Source organism: Phalangium opilio, unplaced genomic scaffold (assembly GCF_054372755.1).
Source record: "Phalangium opilio isolate 3A_F unplaced genomic scaffold, DU_Popi_V2 ptg000079l_1, whole genome shotgun sequence".
NCBI classification, from domain to species: domain Eukaryota; kingdom Metazoa; phylum Arthropoda; class Arachnida; order Opiliones; family Phalangiidae; genus Phalangium; species Phalangium opilio.
Window position 1 is genome coordinate 8,370,123 of NW_028324187.1, and position 26,469 is coordinate 8,396,591.

Here is a 26,469-nt window from a genome sequence, read left to right on the forward strand (position 1 = left end):
CACTTATCTTCTAATAAGTTCAGCGCATACAGAAGTATTAGACAAAAACTGCAACGGTTTATTTATTTGTGTAGGATTGGATATACCCATGCATTGTTATGTTTTCTAGGGTTACCTGGTTTAAACTTACAACTTAAGGTTAATATCAACTTATGCTGGAATGGATCGCGAATAGAAAATATCCTTTTTGTTGTGTGAAACATCACACGTTTTCCTTTTTACCATCTTTTTATCTACTTCAGAACGTAGCTTAGCTTATAGGACACGGAGTTAGTGCCGTTGTCTGTATGTTTGTATGTATGTATGTGGTTCCCATTGAATGCACGAAAAACCAAGATGAGTTTTTAGGAGTTTCGCTAACACACGTAGATATTAATGTCGTCACTGTTCTTGTGATGGATGGTTTCGGTGTTCTTTGGGTCGTGCCTAACCTTACGCTTGCCTTATTCAAATGACCATTCACCACCGTTGCTTCCCTTTCCACGAGGGAACGTACACTTTTAGGAACAGAAATGTTTATTTGAAAGGGTTAAGTTGTCGCCCTTCGTAACTATGTTAGGGCAAACCTGACTACGTCACAACGGTGCCGTAATCCTTAAAGGTGTTGCATGCTAAACCTTACCAAATATAGTATGAGCTTTCAAAAATAAATATTTGCAAAATTTAATGATGATTTAGTAAATATCCCCTCGACGTTAACCCTGCAGGCTAATATATGTATTTCTCATGGACCTTTCCATCTTCTTTTTACAACTGGGAAGCCTCCTTTTTCACGGATACTTGAACATTCTCGCAAACAGATATTCAATTTCCACGAAACGTCTCTCCCTTTACCTGCTTCAAAAAAGCCGAGCTCGCCTAGCGTTTCGGCCCTTTGCTTTTACAATTGTTATGTAGGGCGAAAAGCAAAATCCGATAGCTCTCTCTCTCTCTCTACACAGCGTACTTGTATGTATTTTCATCCGAAGGTATCGTTTTTTACCTTATATCAAATATGTAGTAACTTTATCGATGATTTAGCCATGGAACTTATGCAATTGGTGATTAGCGGTCATAATTTCAAAATTTAATTTTAATCAACTCTGAATCTGTTTTTTTTTTTGCCTAAGCGCTTGGGGGGACGTAAGTTAGGATCTGTGTTGTTTTCCTACTGGTATATCAAGGTCACTGTTTAAAAGTAGGCGTTTATGCTAGTTAAGTTGACAAAACTAATTTCCTCTTTGCTCTTCCTTCATCAATAAAATTAAAAAATTAAAATTTATCTTTCAATTTCCTCCAATCATCTACTTTCTTTCTATTATTTCTATATGCTTTTGATAAAATGTAGTTAATACCTTCAGACTTTGAAACTACCGCTGTATTTATATACTCCTCAAAGCCAAGGACTAAATAAAGAATAAGTGGGTCATATTTTTCAAACTCCGGCTGCCTTTTCCCCGTTTCATCTTGAGCTTCTCCCATCTTCATCCCGCATCTCTCCGCACCATGCAGCATCCAAGGTTCCCTAAGTTCCATCTTTTAAACTAAACTTTTATATTATATATTATAATTCCTCTGCAAGGCATCTAGTTCTATCGTAGCTATACTTCGCGTACAATTTTGAGTGAGTGTTCTCGGTGTGTTTCCGAGTCAGAGAGCTTTTAAGGGTTAGCTAGCTAGCTCCTGGTTGAATTTATATGCCTGGCTTCTTTGAAGGCGAGGACGTAATTTCATCCGTATTGCTACTACATCCCCCCCCCACCTTTTTCAACCAAAAACGCGAGAGAAATTAATGATTTTATCATGTATATTTAGTGTGTCTGTTAGATAAATTTATGCCAGAGTCATAAGTTTATTAGGTAGGGTCCCTCTAAGTCCTGTGTGGGTAGCGAGCACCATAGTGTGACAAAAAAGATGTGGCTTGTTTTTATTTCTTTTATTTAGCCTTTGAACTTCATATTAGTTCAGTCTAAGAGCATGGAGAATTGTTTTTTGTTTACAGTTTCCGCCATTTGTAAACTACATCCAATATGGCTACTTATTCAAAAATCTATCTTCTACTATAGTTTAAAGTGCAATGTTTTAAATTGTAATTTTAGTTGAATCGGTTAAGGGTTAGGGCATACATCACAAGTGTCATCCTGATGTATTTTTTAGTTACTAGTTACTTGGGGTTTCACTTTGAAACCCTCAAAATGGCCGCCGATTAAAATACAGTTATACTATGTTGCAAAATTAACCAACGTATTAAATTAAAAATTAATTAATTTCGGTTATGAATGAAATTGAAGTCGAGCGGGGAAAAACCACACGCCCCCTTTTCTTGAGGGAGCATTGATGAATACGCACCACTACTAGACCATGCAGACTTATAAGGGGGACTCTCGTAATAGACTTATATTTTTAGGCACTCTTTAGCCACTTGTGTTGGACACCGTAATATATTGTCCGGCGTTAAATTAAATCTTTGGAATGTCTCTTACATATTGGGTTGGCGTCTTTCTTGATCTATAGCTATAGTTTGGAAATTTGCAAGGTGGTGAAATAGAATCAAAAAACTAAGTAGTCTCGTATGGCTTGTAGTGTAAACAGTGCGGTGGTTATTAAGCCCATTAATTTTTGCTGCAAGCTGCTCGCTCCCTTTTAATTTCTTACTTCTTTCGGTTTTCTAAGAAAAATCTTTCTAAAATTGTAGTTCAAACATCAATTATCAAAGGAAATTTTGAAAAGGAAAATTTCTCAGAAATTCGATCCCTAGATTCGCCGAGGTAGCAAATTGAAATAACAAAAAGTAATTAGAAATTGGGGAGGTTTAGCTTTATTGAAAGCCTTTAATTTTAATGTATTCCCAGTATGATCTTTAGCTTCTTTACCTAGAAACCAATCAGTGCTGTATTTTATTATTTTTTTTAGTATCCCCAAAAGACAAAAATGGTAAACTAATTAATTAGGTTCATTTGGATTTTGAGGGATGGGAATGATTTAGAAATGGTATTACTCGAGTTCTGGTTATCGTAACCCCAAGTATTTGGTACCATTGGAAAGGGAATTAATTGGGCTATAACATACTCAAAGGACTTACCAGGGTTATGAACCAACTTGTGTAGATATTTTTATTTGTTTAAAAATTATTTATTATATTTATTTTTTATTATCGTTTGCAAATATTCACCAATCTTTAAGAAAATCATTTCAAATATATTTTAAATTTATAGAAGTGAAAAGCGTCTTGAGATATATAAATAATTAAGATGTTTACGTATTAATTAGTATGCAAATTCAAACATACCTGCAAATATTAACGAACTAACTTTGAAAGTCTTGAGTCTTTAAAGTGTCACATAAATTTCAGAGAGAATTCTATAATATTTGGCATATTAAGCAACTCAGAAGTGGATTACACCAAGCGTGCATGCGCAAATTTGTCTTCAGAAAAGCTGACTTCTAAAGATAATTAGAAGGGGGGGACTAACGAGATACTAAAGGAATTATGGGTAATCCGATCCCAATTAAATTTTAACTACGTAAAATAAGGACTCGATACTGCATCATGGTCAATTTTCAGCCCAAAAAATTACGCGGTTAGGAAATTAGAGCCGTTCGAAAATTTGTTACTTTTTTTAAGCAAAGAGGAAGTCATTCTGGAACTGATTCAAACTGAACTACTCTTGGTATTAACCCTGTAAATGTTAAGAAGCTTAGAGAGGGGAGGAAGTTTCACTGAAGGGGGGGTTACCATCGCGAACAAAGAGAAAGTACCGTACAATGGAACTGATTCAAACTGAACTAAGTTTGCAATCTTTATGAGTCAATCTGTAGTTAGCTTTTCACTCCGTGTAATTTACTTCTGTCAGCAGGTAAAATTTTAATCCGTTATGGGATGGAAGGTCAAGAAATATTGTAAAGGGTACATGTATGGAATTAATATTTGCCTATAAATATAAAGTTTCAGAGAGTTCATTATAAAGCATAAATTTATATATATATATAATTCACTTTTCCCAAAGGGTACAAAGTTTGGTGCCTAACCAAAAGAGATGATCCAATTTATTCTAATCAACTAGACTGTACCTGACTTCAACACTATTAATATTAATACGCATCGGTATCTGAATATGTCCATCCCCGAGGGGGTAATCACTCTGCCTCTTGGCTTAAAAGTTACTAACGCCAAATATAACCAAAAATTTTAATTATTCCAATTCTTAGAATCTGTTCGGTTCGATTCGATTGATGAAGCAAATATTTAATTTCTGATGCATAATTAGTTTCAAAGTTCACACTGTTTTCAGGTGGGAAATTAAATGATGCATTGACCTAAAGTTGCTGCACTATTTATGTTAATTTGGTCCCGAAATTAATATTATTTTCATCGTTATTCGTCTTTAGAATTACAAAATACATGACTATATAAACGCTTTCAAAATTAACCCTTTTTTTGGACAAATTTCTAAAACAATTGTGCATTTTATTTGGAAAATTTCTAAAACTATTATGGATTTTTTTGGCCAAATTTCTAAAATTATTATGGATTTTTTTGGGCAAATTTCTAAAACTATTATGGATTTTTTTTTTGGCAAATTTCTAAAACTATTATGGATTTTTTTTGGCAAATTTCTAAAACTATAATGGATTTTTTTTGGCAAATTTCTAAAACTATTATGGATTTTTTTTGGCAAATTTCTAAAACTATTATGGATTTTTTTTGGCAAATTTCTAAAACTATTATGGATTTTTTTGGCAAATTTCTAAAATTATTATGGATTTTTTTGGCAAATTTCTAAAACTATTATGGATTTTTTTTGGAAAATTTCTAAAACTATTATGGATTTTTTTGACAAATTTCTAAAACTATTATGGATTTTTTTGGCAAATTTCTAAAACTATTATGGATTTTTTTTTAAATAAGCTATTTCAATATTTTTTCACAAATCTCTTCTTAATTAATTAATTTGTTTTAATTAGATAAAATTCATTCTTACTTATTACTAATACCTTATTTATAGTACATTATTATAATATCACATATAAATTATTGTCTAAATGTAATTATCACTTCATAATAATTTATAATTGAACCGGATGTAATAAGAGACCATAGAAAATGACCGCCGCGAAGGCAATTTGGTCACTCTCTGCCTGTTCCATTTCGATACGGTACGGTTTTGGGGAATATATCTTTTACTTCATTAACTCCTCGCCTACCAAGGCCCCGGAAAAGTGTTAGGCAGTCCTCGATGAGAAATTAGGGTTGCGTACGTAAAGAGGTATGGACATAAGGTAGTTACGCCTAATTTGTTTCAAACTAGCTATAGCAGCGCCGCCATTGAATACCTAGCTAGAAGGTATTGGCTAGCAAGTTAGCAACCGCCTAAGTATATTACCTCGCGCGTCCGCCTAAAATTATTCCACAAAATTGGTCGGGACGATTTACTAAGCCCCATTCAGACTGTAGACTAAGTATTTTACGTTCACTTTGGTGTGGCGTTGCTTAATTAGACACGTGACTACAACTACGTAATAAAAGTCTCGCCATTTTAACTTTGAATTTGTTAAATTTCGTCGCAGATGTCGCCACTTAGTTAGCGCCTTTTCTTTATTCATAGCCCACTCGATCGAATGCCTTACTGATGCCTGATAGGGTACTGTTAGTTGGGTACACTTTAGCAGACGACTTTTAAAAGTTTAAGGATTCTTAGCGGTATTTTTAATTTTTGGAATCGGTATTCTGCAACTTTCGAATGCTATAATCAATTGGTTAAAAAATCACCGTATATGGGACTCGTTTTAAGTCGTCTGCTCGCGCGTCTGCACGGCAAATTAACGTACCTACGGGAGCGTTAGATTTTACTCCAGTCTGAGTAGGTCTTTAAAAGAGAAGATGAGATCTACAGAATCTTTGGCTGCTTGATTGCGGAGAGAGAGAGAGAGAGTTAATGTATTCAGTACCAATCATAAGTAAAATCTTTATTATTTTAAGTTTGTATGTCCGTGATAACAATGACAATAGAGTCTGTGGAGAAACGGTTATACAAAAGGCAAATATAACCTTTCAAATTTTTTTTAATTTTCTATTTGGGAGCATTTTTATTATGAACTTATGTAAGAGTTATTATACTTATGCGTGGAGGAGATACTTGAGTTTCTTTTGAAAGTATACTGACTATAGAAGAAGAATGAGGATTTCGCGTGACCCTGATGGCGTTAGGGCGGACACCGGTACCGTAACTACCTGGGCCAAATTTTTCTTTCTCCATTTCTTTATTTTTTCTTTTTTTGGTTGCATCATCTTCTTTTCCACCCTCGCAAATGCGATGGGCTTTCACCCGGACATATATGCCAACCAACACCCGGACTAAAGTGACTTTTAATGGCCACTAGATTTCCTTCTTGAAAGATCCCCAAATATTTAAACTATATAGCGCCAGAACCCCGCCCTCTCCTCACAGCTAAAACAGAAAATAAGTGAATTCTTCATTGGTGGGATTTTTTTAACTATTAAAAAATGCGTATTTCTTCCGTCATCCGCTATTGCTAAAGAAAAACATTCAGATTTATTTGAGACGAAACTAAATTCGTAGAAGTCGTTAAGTAGGCTACTTTAAGTGGAATCCATTTCGAGAAAATTTTATCTTAAAAAAGAGAATTGCACTTAAATTGCAAGGTATCGTTTGTGAATGCTTAAAATCACTTTTAAAGGATTGATAATTTTCAAACTTCCGTACTGGGATTTGGTTATTTTTAATTTGAAAGCTTTTAATTATAACAAGATGGTTCAAGGGTTGGTAACGTTATACTACACACACATCTTTTATGCCTTTTGAAATAACTTCAATTGGTTTACTTGTGAAGATAAAATATTATTACTTTTACTATTTCTACTACTATAACTATTATTACTTCTACTATTTCCCACTACTACTACAAATATTATTATTTCTACCATTTCCTTCTACAACTATTTTTACTTCTACTATTTCCTACTACTACAACCATTATTACTTCTACTATTTCCCACTACTACTTCTACTATTTCCTACCACTACAACCATTATTACTTCTACTATTTCCCACTACTACTTCTACTATTTCCCACTACTACTTCTACTATTTCCTACCACTACAACCATTATTACTTCTACTATTTCCTACCACTACAACCATTATTACTTCTACTATTTCCTACCACTACAACCATTATTACTTCTACTATTTCCTACCACTACAACCATTATTACTTCTACTATTTCCCACTACTACAATTAATATTACTTCTACTAATACTGACTATTCTAGTCTAACTAATATGATGAAGCTAAAACCAAAATTCAAATCTACTTCGATCTAGACATTTTGCAAGTTCATTTTAATTTTTTTTATTTAATTAGCGAATGCATTAAATAATTAATCACCCTACCTTTCAATTAAGTAAGTGGCGTCTTAACAAACAATAAATAAATAAAGTTAAATGGAAAAGTTTTTCGCTAAAAAGTCAAAATAAACGACGAATAAAAATTGGGTCGGCAAATCAAAAACATCACTACCTTCAACTCAAAGACTGTCAAAGATAATTAATTGCTTTCTAGGCTGTCTATTATTTCTAAATTTGCATTTAGTTAGAGAAGGCAATTAATTCTTTAGAAAGAAAGAATGATTGAGTTATTGGTCGTATATTATTAAAGAGGAAACCTTTTAGTTGGACTTAAGTTGAAAAGTTTGCATAAATTTGCAAGATTCCTTAATTAAAATTTTATATTATTTTTTTTTAAAAAAACGAAATCTTTTATTGATGTAGAAAAATTTCTTGTTAGTTTATTAATTCTCCTTTTGAAGTACTAGGCTAATATACCTGAAACATTTTCTGAAGCCAAAAAAAAAATTATATGTGTATATATTAAAAATATTTCTGATCTTGGTTTGCACCAAAATAGAAAGGGGGAAGTGAACGTTTCCTCCCCTTACTTACTTCCGTGGTTCTTTCAAGGCAACTAAATTAGAAGTTAAATTGAAAACCCCCGAAAGTAATTGGTAGAAATGAAAGGCTACAGTCCCTGGTGATTTTTGCAAATTAGAAACGTGAAAAGTTTAGAAAATTCTGTCTAAAATAAATTCGGAGATTGGATATTTTTAGAGATATACAGAATTTAGCTAGCTACTTTGAGGGGATAGTTACTCTGAGTTTAGTTGTTCGAGGGGCCATATACTAATTTTTTTAATACTTCCTAGATAAAGCACCATAATTTTATCCCAATCAAACCCCCACAAAACCCTGGTCATCATACTCAATTACAAAACCATAATTTTACCCTAATTAAAAACAATTTCCTTTACCCCCTACCCCAAATTAAAAAAAAGGGTTTCGGGGGCATAACTTGAAAGTAATCTTTGGTTTTTTTAAACTTTGCACAAGAACTTTACGTAGCTAATTAAACCGAGGTCCTTTTTTTGGCCCCTTAAGAAAATTCCCATTTTTTTCTTGAACACTTTTTATTCACTTCATTAGATCCACGCGCTTTAAATTAAAAAAAAAAAAATTACAGAGTCGATTAATTTCATTAAAAAGGGGTACTATAAGAAACGTGCTAGTAAAGAATTTAATTAAGTATTAAAAGAATTAGCGGGGGCTGCTCCTCTTAAACTTATAATTAGTTAGAGGGTTAGGGGTACTTGCTTGCTCTCACTACATTGTTAAGTAAAGAAATTCGTTTTTTTTTCTTTCCCCCATGTACTTCAACACCTTTTCTTCAAATACCACTCCACTAGGCCTATACTAACTAAAGAATGATTGACTCAAGAGCCTTAGGAAGATTATTAAAAAATTCCTTCAACAAGTTTAGCATATGATTAAAATTATAATTATAATTAAGCAGAGGTTTTAAAATATTTTTTTTATTATTTTAGTTTGTGCTTGTTTTAAATATTTTTTAATATGGATTAACATAAGGTTTTGATAGTTGTAAGGGTGAATAGCACCTCTATATAAGTCTATTATTAAAAAATTCCTTCAACAAGTTGGTTTAAAATTAAAATTATAATTATAATTATAATTAAGCAGAGGTTTTAAAATATTTTTTTAGTTTGTGTTTGTTTTAAATCTTATTCTATTTAATATGGATTAACATAAGGTTTTGATAGTTGTAAGGGTGAATAGCACCTCGATATAAGTCACAAATTGTCTATTTCATATTGTTTTAAATTTAATAACTTCGAAACGGTTTTTTTTTTAAAAAAAAAAAGGTGTTGGATATTAGCGTATTCTTTCTTAACTTAGGAAGGATAGTTCATTCTATAATCGGTTCGGTTTCGCTGTCATTTAGGCCTAACTTGTTGCTGCCAGAAAAAAGTGTCCCCCCCTCATCTTTTTGCCATGAGAGAGACTTCATTGCACGCGCGATTAAATATAGCGGAGCGCGAGATTCCAAAAAAAAAAAAAAAATAACTCCCCCTTCTCCAACTCTGACTGATCCTCTTCATCGAAAACAATCATAAGTTAATAGAAACCTACTCTAAGTTGATAAGAAATTTGTTGCAGTTTTCGTGTAACTCAGTTTCGAGTCTTTACGTACGATTAGAGGGACATCTAGGGGATTTTTTTCTACTCTCTTGGTAGGCGTTGCAATGATTAATGGCATTTTATTGACTATGTTCGAGTAAGGATTGCGGTACAGGACGATAACTAAGATTTAAACACGCTATAACTCCGCCCAATCACTACGCCAGGAAATAGTAACGCTACTTCATCGAAATATAGTTCTTGACACGTGTTGTACATCCCTTCCTGTTATTGCCTAGCTAATATTTGATTAAACTTAGTAGGTCGTTAGTTTACTTAGGCAGCAGAACTTTAGACTAGAGAGAATGGGGTAATAGTAACGCTACCATTTTTTGTACGCTGCCAAAAACTACGGCGCAATTTTGGGCCCGTCACTGAAATAACGGCTTGACAGCCAACTGGGCGGTCTTGTCAAATTTAAGAAGTATGAAGCTTGGGGCTTGAGACCTTAGTCTCCTCTCCTCTCCTCTCTGCTCTGCTGCCTTGCCTTCTATACTGTTTGGTCGCGTAGTAAAATTTCACAGAAATCTGGTTGGCGGTGGTAACGAAAAAATAATAATGTCTTTTGCTGATGTTATAAAAAATAACAAAACAAGGTGATCAAGGAACAACAAGATCCGTAGCAACCTCAAATTTATGTTATTAAATCGTTGCGACGTAATTTTATAGAAATTATCGGAAATTATTACCAAATTATATTTTTTACTACCAAAGGTAAATAGAGATATAATTGAAAGTGAGAGGGTGAAACGATTCTTTACCACCCCCTGGTGGTAGCGGGTATACTAGGGAAAAATTTTCGTAGTATTAATAGAGAGGTTTCAGTTGACTGAGTAGTACGTCGCACCCTGCTAAGTCTTACCAAGGTTCTGGGCAGCCATATTGATGGGTATCAGCTTCCCTTTTGCATTCAACCCACCATGCAATATGGCCGTGAAAATTATCTCACAAATCTTAGCTCCTCCCCAAAACAGAAAGCTTCCTATATTAGTCATAGGCGAGTACGCCAGGGTTAACCGAAATTAGGACGCTGATTGGTCTCTAGTCCAAGTAGTTAGTAGTGAGAACTGAGAGCAAGGCTTGGGGGAAGGCTTTCATCTATCCAGCCACCCAGCCAACATGGTACATTGCAATACATTTACGCGTATATTTCTTTGAATGCTAAAAAAAAAGGAAAATAATCTTAGTTGGAGGAATTTCCTGATATTCATAGAGCCTCTATCATCTGGGCGCGTTTATCATGAAACGCATTTACTTACTGTCTGTCCCCCCGTTTGCTAAAAGCCCATAGGAACCATAATGCCTGGATGATTTTAAATAGATGGAATTTTAATTATCGGGTACTATAAGGTTCTGACGCGGGAGAAATGGTCGGAATGTTTCAAATAAATACCTATTGTTAACAGCCAGGTGATTTTTGTTTATCTCACCTTAAATTCGCTAAATTAAATTATTTTCTCCTCTGGTTTCTCGCGTTTAAAGGCCTAGAGGAAGTTGTTGAATAGTTGCACCGGAAATACGTCAAAATTCTTAAGTATTTGGTAAAAAAAAGAAAATTTCTTAATTGTTTTACCAGAGTTCCTTTAGCTATTTGATATTTTTTATGCTTGTTAAATGAAATTACTTTTTTACAATTATTTTATATTATGCCTAATTATAGCCTAGAGGTAATCAGTCAGTTACCAGAATATATAAAAGATAATGAAAATTCGCTAAAACATTAAATAAAATAAACCCTTCAAGCTCTTATAGTTGAATTTTGTCCAAAAAAAAACGAAATTATTTTTTAAAATTAAATTATAAAATAAATAAATTTTTAATAAGTTTATCCAAACTAAAACTAAAAAAATGCACGACCAGTTTTGAGGCATTTTCGACCAATCAAAACGTCTCGTTCCCAAATATCTTGAGGGCATTTTTCTTTAATTTTTTTTCTTTTATGGGAGTTAAACAGTTTTTTTTCTTCTTTTTATTCTGAACTGCGAAAACAATAATTTTCTTTATCATTATTAAATGGCCAAGTGTATTATTTTAAACGTAGATAAAATCAAGGCGGAGTTGAGAAAAGATTCCTTTTACAGATAATAAATAGAAGACCCCCTTATTATCTATTATCTTCGAATTAATTTTGTTTCAATATATCATTTTCTTAATCATAGAGATTAAAAATGCCTATCCTTACTTACTTCCGATGGATACTTAATTGTATTTTATTTTAATAGATTGGAATCTCTAATCCTAGATTGTTGTATCATTTTTTATGATGCTTCAATGTTGGTTTTACTTGGGTTTGGTTGGTTTTAGGAGAAATTATAAAAATTCCTTTAGTCTGGTATATTTTAAACATAATTAATCAAAATATGAAGAAATACCTCCATTAAATTATAGTATTTCAGCGCCTTAGTTGTCCTTTGGTTTTAAATATATCGTATCTTACATAATAAGCTTATGATCTCTCTCTAACGGTTTCACTTATAATTAGCACCGAATTTTCTCAGTAGTTCTAAATTTTCTCGAGTCTTTTGTTTTGTTTTGTGTTAAATTTTAGAACTAATTTCCAAGCTTAATATTAACATTAAAACGGGTTGGACGTTAAGCCTTTTCTAAGGAAGTTTATAGTACATTACAATCCACAATAAACAAGAATGTGATCAGCTTAAAGGGTTACAACAAACCACGCTGGGCGTTTTGCACGCGAGCTCAGCGCCCCTAGCTCTTTTGTTTAGGGGGAAACCCCAAAAGTTTCCCGTCAAAATTGCTGTACTACGAACCTAATTTATTAAAGTTCTAGAGAACTATAGGAAGAAGATGGGGTTGTGATCCCCCCGTATCAGCTATCCCCTTTGGGGGAAGATTGCATTCTCTAAATTATATGGAGCGTTAACAAAGGGTGGGGGGTGTTAAGAAAATTAGGGGGGTGGGGTTGCAGAAATCTTATAGAATCTTATAGAAGATGAAATTTATATTTTTATTTTGTTAATGTTAGTTGTATACCGCTAATCCCCGTGTATGTAAATGATATAATCAAACAGAAGTGAATTACACGAAGTGTTCAACGACATTTCTATTACACCGTAGGGTCTATTTCTAATTTTTATTCGGAGTAGGTTTAGCACGCCTTCTAGCGGAAAAGATCTGTAGCTTTTGCTTCACGTGCACTCTGTAACCATGACAACATTGTGAATACGTCATAATTTCTTTTTCCACTTCATAATGTACACAAAAATTATTTAAACCGCATTAGATATTTCTCAAAACATGGGACAATTATTTTTCTATTTTCTGTTTGAAAATAAATGTTTCTGAAATGTTTTATGTACTTAATACGGTACTTCAGGTAAGCCACTTCTGGCTGTAATTGGATCTTTGTCCTCGCGTCTTTGTGTGGACACCGAGTCCCATTTCTGCATCTTTGCTTGATGAATCGTGAACGGGCGTAGCAAATTAAGGAATACTAAGATTTTCCTTTCCCGAGGAGGGATGCGATAATCACGACTACATGTCGTTACAAACATGGGAATTAGCCATTTTTAGACTAAACAGAATTACCGGAAGGGTGTTTTCCTTGCTTATATTATAATCTTAATTCCTAAGTGCCTCAGAAATGGTTAAATCCTCTTGTGTTGGTGCGTACGTGTCCAAGAATGAAAGTGATTTGTTCTCAGATGGCGCTACACTCGTAGTTATTGGATAGATTTAAATGTGTATACTAATTCTAGATACTTTCCCCTTGGTTAAGACTCTGTAGTTCATATGAAGCGCCATCTGTCTTCTTGATTTAGTTCTTATGAAGCGTCATTTATATTCTTGATGTAGTCCTTATAAAACGCCATCTATCGTTGCAAAATATGATTTAAAGTCAAATTACATGGGAAACTTACTGATTCGGTTGAAATACGTACTGACGTGAAAACTTCTACATTTTTTCATATCTTACCGATAGATGGCAGGTTTTATCTCCATAGAAATCGGCATCTACTCGATCTTCACTTATAGGGACGTTACATTATAGACTTATACCGTCCACTATTCAAATCTTCGAATGAATAATTATGGGATTCGAAACAAACCAAAGGAAGGCGTTTAGAAACGATTGCAATTTGTGTAATTGTAAATAGCTACGGCAAATTTGTCCCTGTTGTACTCGAGAGCGACAAAGAGAGTTGAATTTAATGAATTAAAATTGCTTCGCCATGGTTGTTTGTTACAAAAGCTAAACAACGTCTTGTTGAATATGGGCGGCGAATATTTTGGCTAATGAGTCTTGCGAATTGAGTTATTTTTGTAATATAATTTGTTGCTGTTATTAAGGATGGAGCTATTTTCATTAAGCCTTGGTCTAAATTTTGAATAAACTATGTCAGGTGGTAAGGGAATACCGTCTCCAGGAAGAGATTAGTATATATTTTTAGGTTTCGATGTTTGAATAAAATAATATTTTTAAAAATTATACTTTCTAGTGCAAAATATAACATATCTCATATTTTCCCAGACAAAATTCCTAGAAAATAAATTAGCATATCTACGTATTTTTAAAGATATCACAAAAACCCGCATATTTATTGAAAAATATTAAAATTAAGTCTTATAAATCAAAACCTTTTAAAATAATTCAAATATAGAATATTTTTTTTCGCTATTTCTTACAATTTAATGGATTTTTAAAATCCTTACGTTTACTGAATTTAATAACTAAAATTGCAATTAGAACAGCAACTCCTCGTTGCCGGTCTCCCTGGCAACTCAAAGCCCAAACCTAATTTAGGGTTTTCCTATATATATACAACCTTGGTGTGGCTTTCTTCTTTTGGGATTTTTGGGGTCAAAGTTTATACGCCTAGAAAAGTTTTATCGCCAGAGATTTCTTGGCGCTGGTAAAAGGGGAAACGAAAAGCGGCTTAACTTAACTAATTAATGAAACCCTAAACTAAAGGAAGGCAAAGGGGAAACCGCGGAGAGTTTGTAGGAACTTGGTTTGCGGAAAAGTTTTTTAAAAGTGAGCTGATGGTGAAAATAATACCTTGATCTAGGGTAGGACCCTACTCCCTAAATTCTAGGGCAAGAATAAAAAAGAAATAGATGATTCTCTTGGGGGTCTATTCTAACACGTTATTGGAACTAGGAGAAATAATACCATACTGGATGAGAAACTATTAAATTTTTTTTTGGTGAAAAAAAAGGGTTCAAATTTTTGGAATTGTGTGTTTTTACAATGGGATAAAGTAATATACAGGGTAGATCAGGCGGTGTAGATCATTCCATTAAGTCCAGAAGAGGGCGGGGCAACCTTCTTTGGTTATTTACCTCACGCCTAGAAGCACCGCTAGGGCTAGCCTCGATTCCATCTGAAGTAAACTGGGACTCCATCTGGCGTTGCTTCTTCGCGCTAGGGAAATACCCCATGTACAAAACCGTTGCTATACTATTCATTTGAAAAAAAAAACAATTTGGATGTTAACCCTTTACATCTAATCAAAGAATTACCGTAGACTTAATTGATCTTTAAAATTAACTTATTCACGCTTTAAAATTAAAATTACTTTAAATCACTGGATAAACCTTGAAATAATAAACTTCCAATATATATATTTTTTAATATAAATAAAAAGCTTTGGTCTTTTAGCTTCTCCACCTCCAACAATCAGTGGTACTCTTTGTACAAAATAATCTCGTGCCACCAAAGAAACTAGAGAGTCCCGAGTAAGTTCCCTGGATCTGTGTAGCTATAGTCTTTGCCCCCTCCTTGTCCCATCATCTATTAATTTGCCTGAAACGTGATTATGAAGGCTCATAAAATATCTCTCTCTCTCTCTCTCTCTCGTTACCATGAGCGAAAAAGGGGCTTATTATCGGCCGGGGCCACACCAGTAACGCGTAACCGTAATAAGCGTTTCGGGAGAACGTAAATCGCCTTCAACCTCATCTCTCTTTTCTTCTTTCTTAGCCCCCCTCCCCAATTTCCCCCATCGCCGGGAAAAGAACAAAAGGAATATGTATATATAAAAATATATGTAGCCAATTGTCATCTCTTAAAAAAAATTGAATGCTTTCTTTTCTTAAGATGGGAGAATCTGGGAGATTGGGAAAATGTACGTGTGCAGGTGATGATGTTGTTATTTTATTTGGGTGTTTTATTAGCACCAAGAAGTGATAATAAACTAGATATCACTTCTTGGTAGCACCATTTAAACACTGTTGACTCAAATATGATCATAGAACCCATTGTATTTCTGTTAGTGTTCTACCTTTATTTTGGGAATATCCTGTGGAATTATGAAGTATATGCATGCTAGGATCATGATGCAGGGTTCTTACGGAGCCTGGATAAGTCAGGGATTTGGAAAAGTCAGGGATTTAAAGGTTTTTTTTAATTAAAAGTCAGGGATTTCGTTTGGTTTATCAAATGATGCTTCGAGCTCAAATTATATGGGCCCAGGTATTGATTGATTTTTGTCTGTACCGCGTTCTGCAGTTGAAATATAATAATAAATATACGGGTTAAGCTACTCGAAGAAAATAGTAAATATAGTATCCACTTCGGAAAATAATTCGCATTAACACTTGCTCGCCTTAATATAACGAAATTAACAGTGAAGTCCCTTGCACTTAGTTTTGACAAAATTAACGAGGCCCCGGAAGGAAAGTGCGGGTTTGTCTTAAGAAGAAAGACGCTTTAAAAACAAGAAAAAAGAATAAAAGAAGAATAATACGAACAGAGATTCATCTCAGTATCAAATGAAATAAATATAAGAGATTTTTACATATCAATACGCGTAAAAAATTAGTTTTTTTTTTTGGTTTCTTTATAGCGCGACCCTGGAATCGTCTTGTTCGCGCCTTTCATAAGAATTATATTACTTCTAAAAGGATTTTTTTTTTAATTTTTTTGAAATCATATTAAAAGCGAAAGCTGCGTGTTTGTTGCTATTACATTAAGCTATTTTTTTTTTTGGTACAAGCGAGAATGTTAGAAGCTTATGATACTAGAAGCAACCGTAACGTAAAACCGCAGATTTTAAATGGTTTTTCTTTGTAAAGAGCGAAACCCAAGTTAATTGCTTCTATTTTCATTAGCTTATAAAAATAGTGATAGAGCGAAAGAAACTTACTCCAGAGCCACCACCATTACCGCGTAATAGTAAAAGACCTTTGCCTCCCTCTAGTTTTACAAATCTCCAATCACCAATGGCATTGTTCTGCAATAAGAAAAGCGTTCATATATAACTTAATCGTTATTTTTTTTATATTTATTAATGGGTTTCAAACTTGCAAATTTAGTTTTTTTTTTCCAAATAAATTGTGTCTTTTGTGTTAGAGGCTTGGCCAATCTCAGATTTAAAGGAATTATTCAGGAAAATTTATATTTTATATTCCTCAATTATAAAAATAAATAAATACCAAAGTTAAATTAATTTAAAATGAATTTTTCACGTAATTAATTTCTTAATTTTTACTAAAATAATGAGTTTGTTTTCTTCTATCCCTAAACAGCAATTAATATATTTATATTTAAGTGGAATTTGGGGGAAATTAAGTCGCTCAAACGGTATAATAGAATTTTAAATATCATATGCAATAAAAATAAAGTCAAGTAAAAAATAATTTTTTCTTTTTGTTTTTCAATACCAAGGAACAAAGGGGAGGGTTAGTTAACTAGTTAGTTGATTTATTAATTTTTTTTCGTGAATATTTAAAAATTTAATTAATTCAGTTCATTTCGGGAAGTACTTTGAATTACAAATTATTCTAATTTCACGCAACGATAGATAAACCGCGGTCCCCCCAAAAAATATTTGTGTCATCTCTTTATCTCATCATAAAAACATAACATTTTTTATTTTTTACTAAAAATTGTTTTTTAATGATAATGTATTCATAAAGAGATACGAAACACTGAAGGGGAAGATGGAGATGTATGTATAATATTCTGGGCCCCGAAAACTTCATTTTGAATAATTAATTAGGCTAAACTTAACATATTAATATTAATTTTTCTTTTTCTTTGCTAACGTCAGACGTGAGTTGCTAGAAGTGTTTGTTTTCATATCTTATCATGAAGGTATAAGTTATTAGAGAACGTAGGTTTATTTACTTCATCTTATATACTTCTGTGTTCCGTGTGAAGGGTAGAAGATTTACTGTTTTTTAATTAGCTATACTGAAAGTTTCCATAGAGATTATTATGTCGCGGTTGCTGTTTTTTGTTGCATAATTAATTATTTCCACTAAACCAAGCCTTGTTTATTTTATGTAATTTAATAATAATAATAATAATAATATAGAAAAAAGGCTTTTTTCGACCAACCAAATTATATTTGCATAAATTTAAATTATGAAATCAAAAATTATTTGTTTACCCCTGGTGAGTCGCTTCACCCTGAACACCGGTGTATTGCGTGACAAACATTTCTACAGGCGCTCATAGGAATAACACGCGTATCTTTACCCCTATGCGCGGTCTTCACCCACAAGCTTTAAAAAATATTATTAATGTTTTTCTGTTATGATTTCTAATATTGATTTTGGGTTTTGTTTTCTTTCAGCTTTTTGGGATGGGATGTATGTCGTTTTTTTCTTTGGAAACCTTTCGGGCCTTGGCTTCTCTCATCACGGTCACGTTTCTTGACTTCATCCAATCTAAAAAGTAGGTCGACCTCTATAAAACCGACAGAGTCCTATGGAGGATGAAGAAACAAAGCTATCAGGTAGGGCGGTTTTTTTTATAAAGATATTTTTTTCTATTGGTTTTTATCTTCTTATGGATTTTGTGTATGGAATTTTAAAGAAGGTTCCTTCGTAGTTTCTTATACACGTTATCAAATTCGTTTCATGTGTTAATGAACGGGGATGCTTCTATATATAGGGTTTTAAATTAAATTGGGGAGGTTTAGACTATTTGGTTTTATCTCGTTATCGTTATTGTTATTAGGGCTTACTGGGTTTTTTATTTGATGGGTTTTATCATGATATTGCTTGAGATTGCAAGCTTGGAAGGGAAACACATTTGCTACCGGAAATTGAAGGGGTCAAGGGTCAAATTTGATAATGTCATTGATAACACAATTTCTCAGCGATTACTGCTGCGTTATTAGGGTTTTATGATATTGCAAGCTTGGAAAGAGCACTCGTTTGCTACCGGAAATTGAAGGGGGTCAAGGGTGAAATTTGATAATGTCATTGATAACACAATTTCTCAGCAATTACTATACGTTATTAGTAGCTTATTGTAGCTTTGAATGAATTAGTTTACAACTCTCTAACGATATCGAGAACCACTTATTTGATGCTTTACACCTGTTTATTACGGTTTTCTTTCATCAAAGGCTTCACACAATTCGTTGAAATGCATAACATAGACACCAGTCTTAAACATAAGCCAGTTTTTAACTCAGAATTATTTATAAATGATGAACGCTGTTAAAGAAGTGAACATTGTTACCCAGCCAGCCAGCCGACAGGGTTCGACAAAACCATCCCAATTTATTTGGGCTGCACAAAAGTAAAGATCCCATTTGCGGTAAGGCAGAGAGAATCAATATAGGGAGTTGGTAGTGAGGTTTTGTAATTATACGTTTTACTTCGTTCCTTCACCACCACGTTTGTATGGGCTATATATTTATATATATATATAAATGTATATGGATGGCTAAAGGCGAGCGCCCAAGTATGTTGTATTTCTCTTTTTCTTTGGGTAAGGCTCGCGCTTCGGCTGACTTTGATTCGATCCCGATTGACGTACGAGTGCTACCGAATTAATTTGCTCATTCCTACCCCTCTCCTCCCCCTCTCCTCTTCCTTGCCCCTTTATTCGACGAGTTCCTTCTCTTCTGTTGACTATAGTGTACCGAGAGGTCGGACACGCCGTTAGGATACTTTTCTAACTCTACATTATTTCTTGCACAATTATAGAGAAGAACGTTTCATAATTAGTATGTTTTCCTTGAGCAAAGATATATAACAGAGCTCATTCAAAGGTGGAAAACCTGGAAAACTCAGGGAAATAAGCAGTTGACAAAAAACTCAGGGAAAACTATGGGAAATTTAGAATATTTAGGGAAATCAGGGAAATTTTCGAGGTCTGAGTAAGTTTGTTCTGAAGGGGTTGCTTCAACTATAAAAGTACACTCCCGTTGTTATTACGCCATGTATTGTAAAAAAAACCTGGAAAACTCAGGGAAATATATGGGAAGAACCCTGGAAAACTCGGGGAAATATATGGGGAAAAACCCTGGAGAACTCGGGGAAATATATGGGGAAAAACCCTGGAAAACTCGGGGAAATATACGGGAAAAACCCTGGAAAACTCGGGGAAATATATGGGAAAAACCCTGGAAAACTCAAGGAAATATATGGGAAAAACTCTGGAAAACTCAGGGGAAATATATGGAAAAAACCCTGTAAACTCAGGGGAAATATATGGGAAAAACCCTGGAAACATTTCCAGTCAGAAAACCCTGAGGTATGTCCAATCCCTTGGTCAGCTAGTAAACCCCTTGCCCTTTCCCGATATCCGCACACCTTATTCCTAGCTAGTACAGCTAGCTAGCTATAGCTTGTCCATCTGTCCTTCGTAATATAAAGCCTGGATTCTATTGACTTTTATTGAACGAAGCCCTCTTCTCTTCTCTTTTATAAGCCTTTTCCCAAATAAATTCATTTCTAGCTTACGTCAATTCTTATTAAGTCTTGTTTCTGTTCCGGGAGAGGGGGGGGGAGTTTCATAGCGAACGTCTTTAGATCTCTTCTGCACGGAGAAACACCAAATAAGGTTTCAATTTAACCTTAATTACGAAATATGTTCGTCGTTTTAGGGATACTGCAATTTTGAAATTCTTAAATTATATCTCATAAGAAATTTAACCTGTAAGGAGGGTTTTTTTTTGGTGCTTCAAAGCTTTGATTGATGATGAAGCAGAAACAGAAGCAGACGACGGACAGTTCTGTAAGATAAGATAAGATAGGCATGCACTTATCCATATCATAAACTTATGATAAAGTATAAATTAAGACCGAGTAACTCAACGGTACGAGATAAAATTGGGCATGATTTACCGCTTCGAAAGAGTCGATACAATTTTTTAGCATTAAGTGGGAAGTTGGTGTGTATATACATTTTTCGATCGTTAAGTTTGTTTTTTCTTGCTCTGGATAATCATTAGTTTCGACGTCAATGCATACGCGTTTGCGTTTCTTCGGGGAAGTGTTTTTGGTCTATTATTTTCTTTTTTTTTTTTTTAAGAAATTCTGCCCCATCTTTCTTCCGGATTTTCTTGATTCTATAGCTCAACTTCTTTTAAGTGTCGTTTTCATTGTAAATTCGTCGACGTAAAAGGCATTAATTTAGAAAAAGATTTTTTTACCAGTTTTGTGTTTTTTTACGCTTGAAATATTACTTCCAATGGTGGGGAGGGAGTGACAGAAGTAATATTATTAATAGAAGTATGACATGACATATGATCGGTGTTAAGAATTTTCCTTGTCTTCATTGTGTTAGAAGAAAAACATTTGTGGTATAACCGAAGTACAGTGGCTTCTATTGGTGATTTAAAGTCGAAATTTTAACTAACTTCTGTGACGTTTTGTCACAATTAAGGGCCACAAGTTATGAACATTAGAGTGTCTTACAGATCAACACTTAAATTTAATTAGCATTAATTGTCTTATCACTTTAGTCAGAACGTTCATTTATATAGATTATAAAATATTAATATTCTTGGCGTTACTGTCAGACAGACAAAACAACTTTCTTACAGATTTTATTGCGAATTTTATTCTGTTATGTTCTTTATGGGGGAGGCAACATTAGCAGTTGAGGAGACGAGTAATCAGGCGAGAAATTAACACGGTGCGCGTGGAGGCGGACTAATAGCCAAGGCTTAAAACACGATTCTCTTGAGCTTCTTCTTTTCTTCGTTCGTTCCCTCATCATCAACTCTTTCGGATAAAGGAAATGGATGTTTTCGCTGCACGAACAGAAATGATAAGCGTGGTTTTTTATTTAGCTTTATTTTTTTATAGCAAAACCAGGAATTATATTTCTTCATTTCCTTAATGACACTTTCTTAAAGACGTTAAGGTTTCAAGTAGAAATGCAACCCCATTTTTATATGGTCCTCATTTCAAGCCACGTGACGTAATTCACCCAATCGTGCATGCGGCTCGCGTATAATCCATTTTAAATATTTAAGGTAGGCCTAGGCCTCTGATGGCAGCGAGCGCCATCTAGCGTTCGAGACAGGTATATAAATCCAACGAATTTCACCAATTAAGAAAGGACTGTCGTATGTCGTTAAGGGTTTAGGTTGGACTGGTACGCGAAGGAACCGTTTCCAAACTTTCCTAAGACGGCTTTAATCGTCATCACGTGAAAAGCCAAAGACCCTTTCGGAAACGTAACTCGCCAAGGCTTAACTCATCTTCGTAGCCAAAGGCCGTTGATACCTTCCCCCCCCCCTTGGTACGGTTGTCAGTCTGTCACGTGGTCTATCGTCCAACTATCACTGCCGCTTCTTTCACATACTTCATTCATCTTAACAAACATCCCTCGGGGGGTTAGGTTTTCACTTGATCGAAAATGTCAGTATTAATACACGCAGTTTCTCGTAGACGGGCCTTGGTCCGTTGTTGGGCCTTGGCGGAAATTGTGGAAGGATCTTAAGAGTTTCTCGTTTTGGCACGAATGTTGACGTTGGACTGAAGATGTCACGTTTTAAACCGAGTGTTTTGGCTTCCCCGAGCCGCCGCCGCGTTTCGGAGGATTAAGCATCAGTCCAAAGGAATCAAGACATTCTAAATTAGAAATTTAGGAAAGTGTTCATTCATTGTACTTTGAACAAATGGGTATGGGCATTGACTAACTCTGAGTAATGAAGACTCTATACCCGGGTTTTGGAAAGGATCTACTAGAAACTGCAGGGGGTAATTCATTCATAGCTCTTTGATGAAATGGTTATTGGAACTCGTGAAAACCTGCCTTAAAATGAAAGGGCACACCTTAATATTTAGTTTAATAAACGGTTAAGAAGTTTTATGGGTTTCCTTTTTTTAAAGGAGCGTGTTCGCAGCAACGTTTCGCCAATTTAAACGTAGTAAAAGAATATAAAATAACAAGATGGCCCAAGGGCTGGGCCTTAATAGTAATTTTACACGGCTCACGTGACCCCCCGTATAGTTGATCTCCAATAAATCGTACAACTAAAAACATTTCTGAAACGCAATCGTGTATCCCCTTAATTTCTAATAACGTCACATTTCAAATAATATTAATGAAACTAAATTGTGCACCCCACTAAAGTATAATTTTTCAAAACCATACGAATCAAATAATGTATCTAAAACCAAATCCTGGATCCCCTAAACCAGAAATCACTATGACCGTAAACCGTCCCCTCTATTTTACGAAACCTAACCTAACCTAACCTAACCATTCAGCATAATCTCTGATGTATCACGCGCATGGTGCCGTTTCTTAAATTTTAACGGAATAAAATTCCGTGTAAAATTAAAAAAGTGCAGTAGTGCACGAAAATTATCATCTTGTTTCCCTTCACTCAAAAAAGCCCGCGAGATTTAAACTACCTTTCTTTCCTCTCTCTCCGAGCGGGATGCCCCCTCTCCCTCTTCCCCCTCTCACTAATATACCAGGCAGGCAGTTCTCTCTCTACGCGGAGCTTCGTATCGCCACCGCGTACGCTAGCGATCTCTCTCTCTCATCGTAAGCGTACGTTTCGCGGACGCGACCGGTTTCCCTCTCTCTCTCATCGTAAGCGTTCGTTTCGCGGACGCGTCCGGGACAGGGACAGGGACAGGGACAGGGACAGGGACAGGGACAGGGGTTTTGGTGCCGTTTCTTAAATTTTACCGTAATTAAAATTACGTGTAAAATTAAAAAGTGGTTCCCATCGCGCCCCAGGAATTGTACTGTACGCCTTTTTATATATATATGGTCTAGTGGTGGGTGTGCTTGAGTCTCCCTCGAAGTGCACCCATGCTTGCAAAAAGAGAAAAATCGAAAAACGTCTTACTCTTAACCCATAACGTAAAGCGAGCTTTAAATTGTTTCTTTTATCCCGGATTTTGCTAGACTGGGGCCTCCAACGCCAAAAACTAACCACGAAGTTCGTAACTAGAAATTTTGATTTTTCTAAATTTTTCCGATTTCGGTCGTCCCGTCTTTTTGGGATTGTGTGCATGGCCATGTTTGAAGAGCGATTTTAATGAAACTTTGCGAGGATACTCTACTAATCCTCGTCTTTCACTTGGTACTCTCCATTTTTCTCTATCTACTCCTGAACACTGAAAATAATAGCAATTTAAAGACGTCGGTCGGTATTTCTACATTACATTTTAGGAATTTGGTAGTGGCAGTTCCAGGGACCATATTTGTATCGCGATTTTAATGAAACTTGGAGGTATTACTCTACGAAATCTCGTCTTTCACGTGGTACTTTCAATTTTCCTCTATCCACTCCTGAACACAATATATAACAGTTTGAAAATGCTCCTATCGCAAAAAATTACTTAGGCCACGTGGAAATCAACTCAATTTTCGAATTTTAAAGAATTTAACTACGAAGAAAAATTTCTTCCGGCGTGAGGATATAATAAATTAGACTTCTAGTGACGCACTTCCGTTTTAGAAAGCGATTTCTTCCGTTCGAGTGTATGAGAGAGAGAGAAGCTAAATTCGCCCTCTTCACGCATTCATTCGCCTTGCCCCCCCCTTCTATTTTCACTTGATAAATTGTTTTGACTGCGTAATTCGATGAAGAATCCTCCTCTCTGTATTTTCCTTTTAAATTCAAATTCCACGTAACTCCAAGTTAACCCCTATAGTAAAGATACCTGATTTTGGCTGTAAGCTCACGTGAAAAGCGTAACAAAAGAGCAGTTACTCGTATCGAAACAAAATTAACGAATGTATAATCCCGGTGGCATCGCGAATCTACGATTTATTCTTTTTTATTTTATTTTATTATTATTTCTAGAGTTGAACTGAACCTCTGCATTTTTTTGTTTTTGGTTTGTTAAAGGGATAGTAGCATATAAGCCCATAATTTTTATTTTAAACATTGTTTTTTAATTTGAATATATTATTACTAACTAAGACACGTACGTGGTGTTGCCCTGGTGCTAGGGCCTAGTAACCTGGAAAAGTTTCCAGTCTAGATACTGAACACTAAATTGTTTTTGGACCCATTTTTTTCTGAAATCATGATGTTGTTTTATTAGCAAACTAACATATCGCTTTTTTGTGACTTTGTTTTCATTAAAAAACAACAATTTTGTCTAGTGTGAACGGGGCCTTAAAACTGAAAGAAAGGGTTTGTAAAGGGATTATTTTGAATCGGAAGAAAATAGGACGGTAATCTTAGAAAATGTTTCTAGGAACTCTTGAACGAACGCCTGCGCTATACCAAAAAGAGAGAATGTTTAAGCCAATCGCTTTATTCATCCTCCATCATAATTTAATATTGATGAAAAGGAGATTCATTTTCTATTCATTCTTCAGCAATCTTTTGATCCTTACCACAATCCCCAAAAGTTCTTAATATTTCGTAACAACGCAACCGCGCCCCTGTACCTTTTACGCTAAACCCTCTCGATTTTGTTCAATTGTTCGTAAAGAACTCGTGTAACACAGCGGAAGCCTGGATAAAGCTAATTTTTTTTTTTACTTTTGCCCAGGATGAGGTGCGAAAAAGTACTGTCTTGATTATGAATGACTGGGTGGCGGGCTGGCTGGTGTGATGTTTGAATAACCAAAGTATAACACGTTTGATAAAATACTACTTAGGTTCGCTATTGCTTTATACCAAGAGTACATAAGAACCCCCTTTTTTTCCTCCAAAGACCCTTTACTAGAGCAAAGAAGTTCCAAGTCCCGCGATGAAAACTTGTTGTTCGTAGATTTATGTATTGAGAACATAGTGTATTTCATACAAGGGGTTTCTTATGTACTTCTGGTTATATGGTGTAGATAGATTAGTTCCACAGGGGGGTCAGTTTAAAATGAAGACTAACTTTGGGGTGTCATAACTCTGGCGGCCATTTAAAAAATACGGGGAAATTCTTTGAGGGTATTATACGTACAATTGTTCTCTATCAAAAATCATTTTCATTATAGAACTAAAGTGTGCTGTAGACCTACTTAGATGAAACGACAGTACCTTGATACAAAAGTAGCCTTTATGGCGTGAACCTCTTGTTTCACGAGACACTTTCTATTAACATGAATGACTTTACATTTTTGGCTCTAGCTATCGAATTAAGAAACAATGAATGCCTGTCGAGAGCTGGTGTAAAATTTACACCCTTTTTTTTTTCAAAACGCGTGTAGTGCCAATATCAGAATGAAGATACATACACCTTTTTAAATATTCATGGGAATTTTCCCGGCCCTGCCGCTATCATATGCCGCGTTACTTCTTTTTGAAATCCTTCCGCGCCACGCCACGCCTCTGTCTTTTGTGCTTTTGACTTCAAAGGGATTTCAAAAATATTATTACACGATCCTTTTTTGGGCGTCAACAAAATTGTCTTCAACTATAATCTATATGGGGCTTGGTTTATTATAAAATTTATATTGAAATATGATTTTTTGTTTTTAAAGGTAATTTTTTTAGGTTAACTAAACCGCTCAAATACTATAAAAGGGGAAATATATCAGAATTGCCTTTAAAGCCCTTTTTAATAGTGGTTTATATATATTATATTATAGGTATAGTAAGATTCAACATTGAATACCCTGTAATGAGATCAAACGAGAGTCCCTTAAGTAAGCAGGAGTTGATAGACTGGAGTATATAACTTTTACTGAGGGGTCGGCCATAGATTTCTAACTTACTTTTGCTTGATTTGTGGATTTTTTGTCGAATCCAATATATTTTGTCGTGAAAATTTGAAATTTCGGTATCAAATAAACGAAAAGAAATAGT

At 34.7% G+C, this 26,469-nt stretch overlaps 1 protein-coding gene across 6 annotated transcripts in view; it reads right to left on the reverse strand.

Moving 5' to 3' along the window:
- The window catches only part of LOC149654691 (uncharacterized), a 226,509-nt gene that overhangs the window by 135,304 nt on the left and 64,736 nt on the right, over positions 1–26,469 (reverse strand). For 4 of the 6 annotated variants that reach the window (XM_089846269.1, XM_089846266.1, XM_089846268.1 and 1 more), the window contains exon 2: positions 16,642–16,728. The exons of the other annotated variants lie outside the window; for them this stretch is intronic. In XM_089846269.1, the coding sequence (XP_089702395.1) occupies positions 16,642–16,728 (87 nt within the window). The remainder of the gene's footprint in view (positions 1–16,641; positions 16,729–26,469) is intronic. 6 annotated transcript variants of the gene reach the window in all.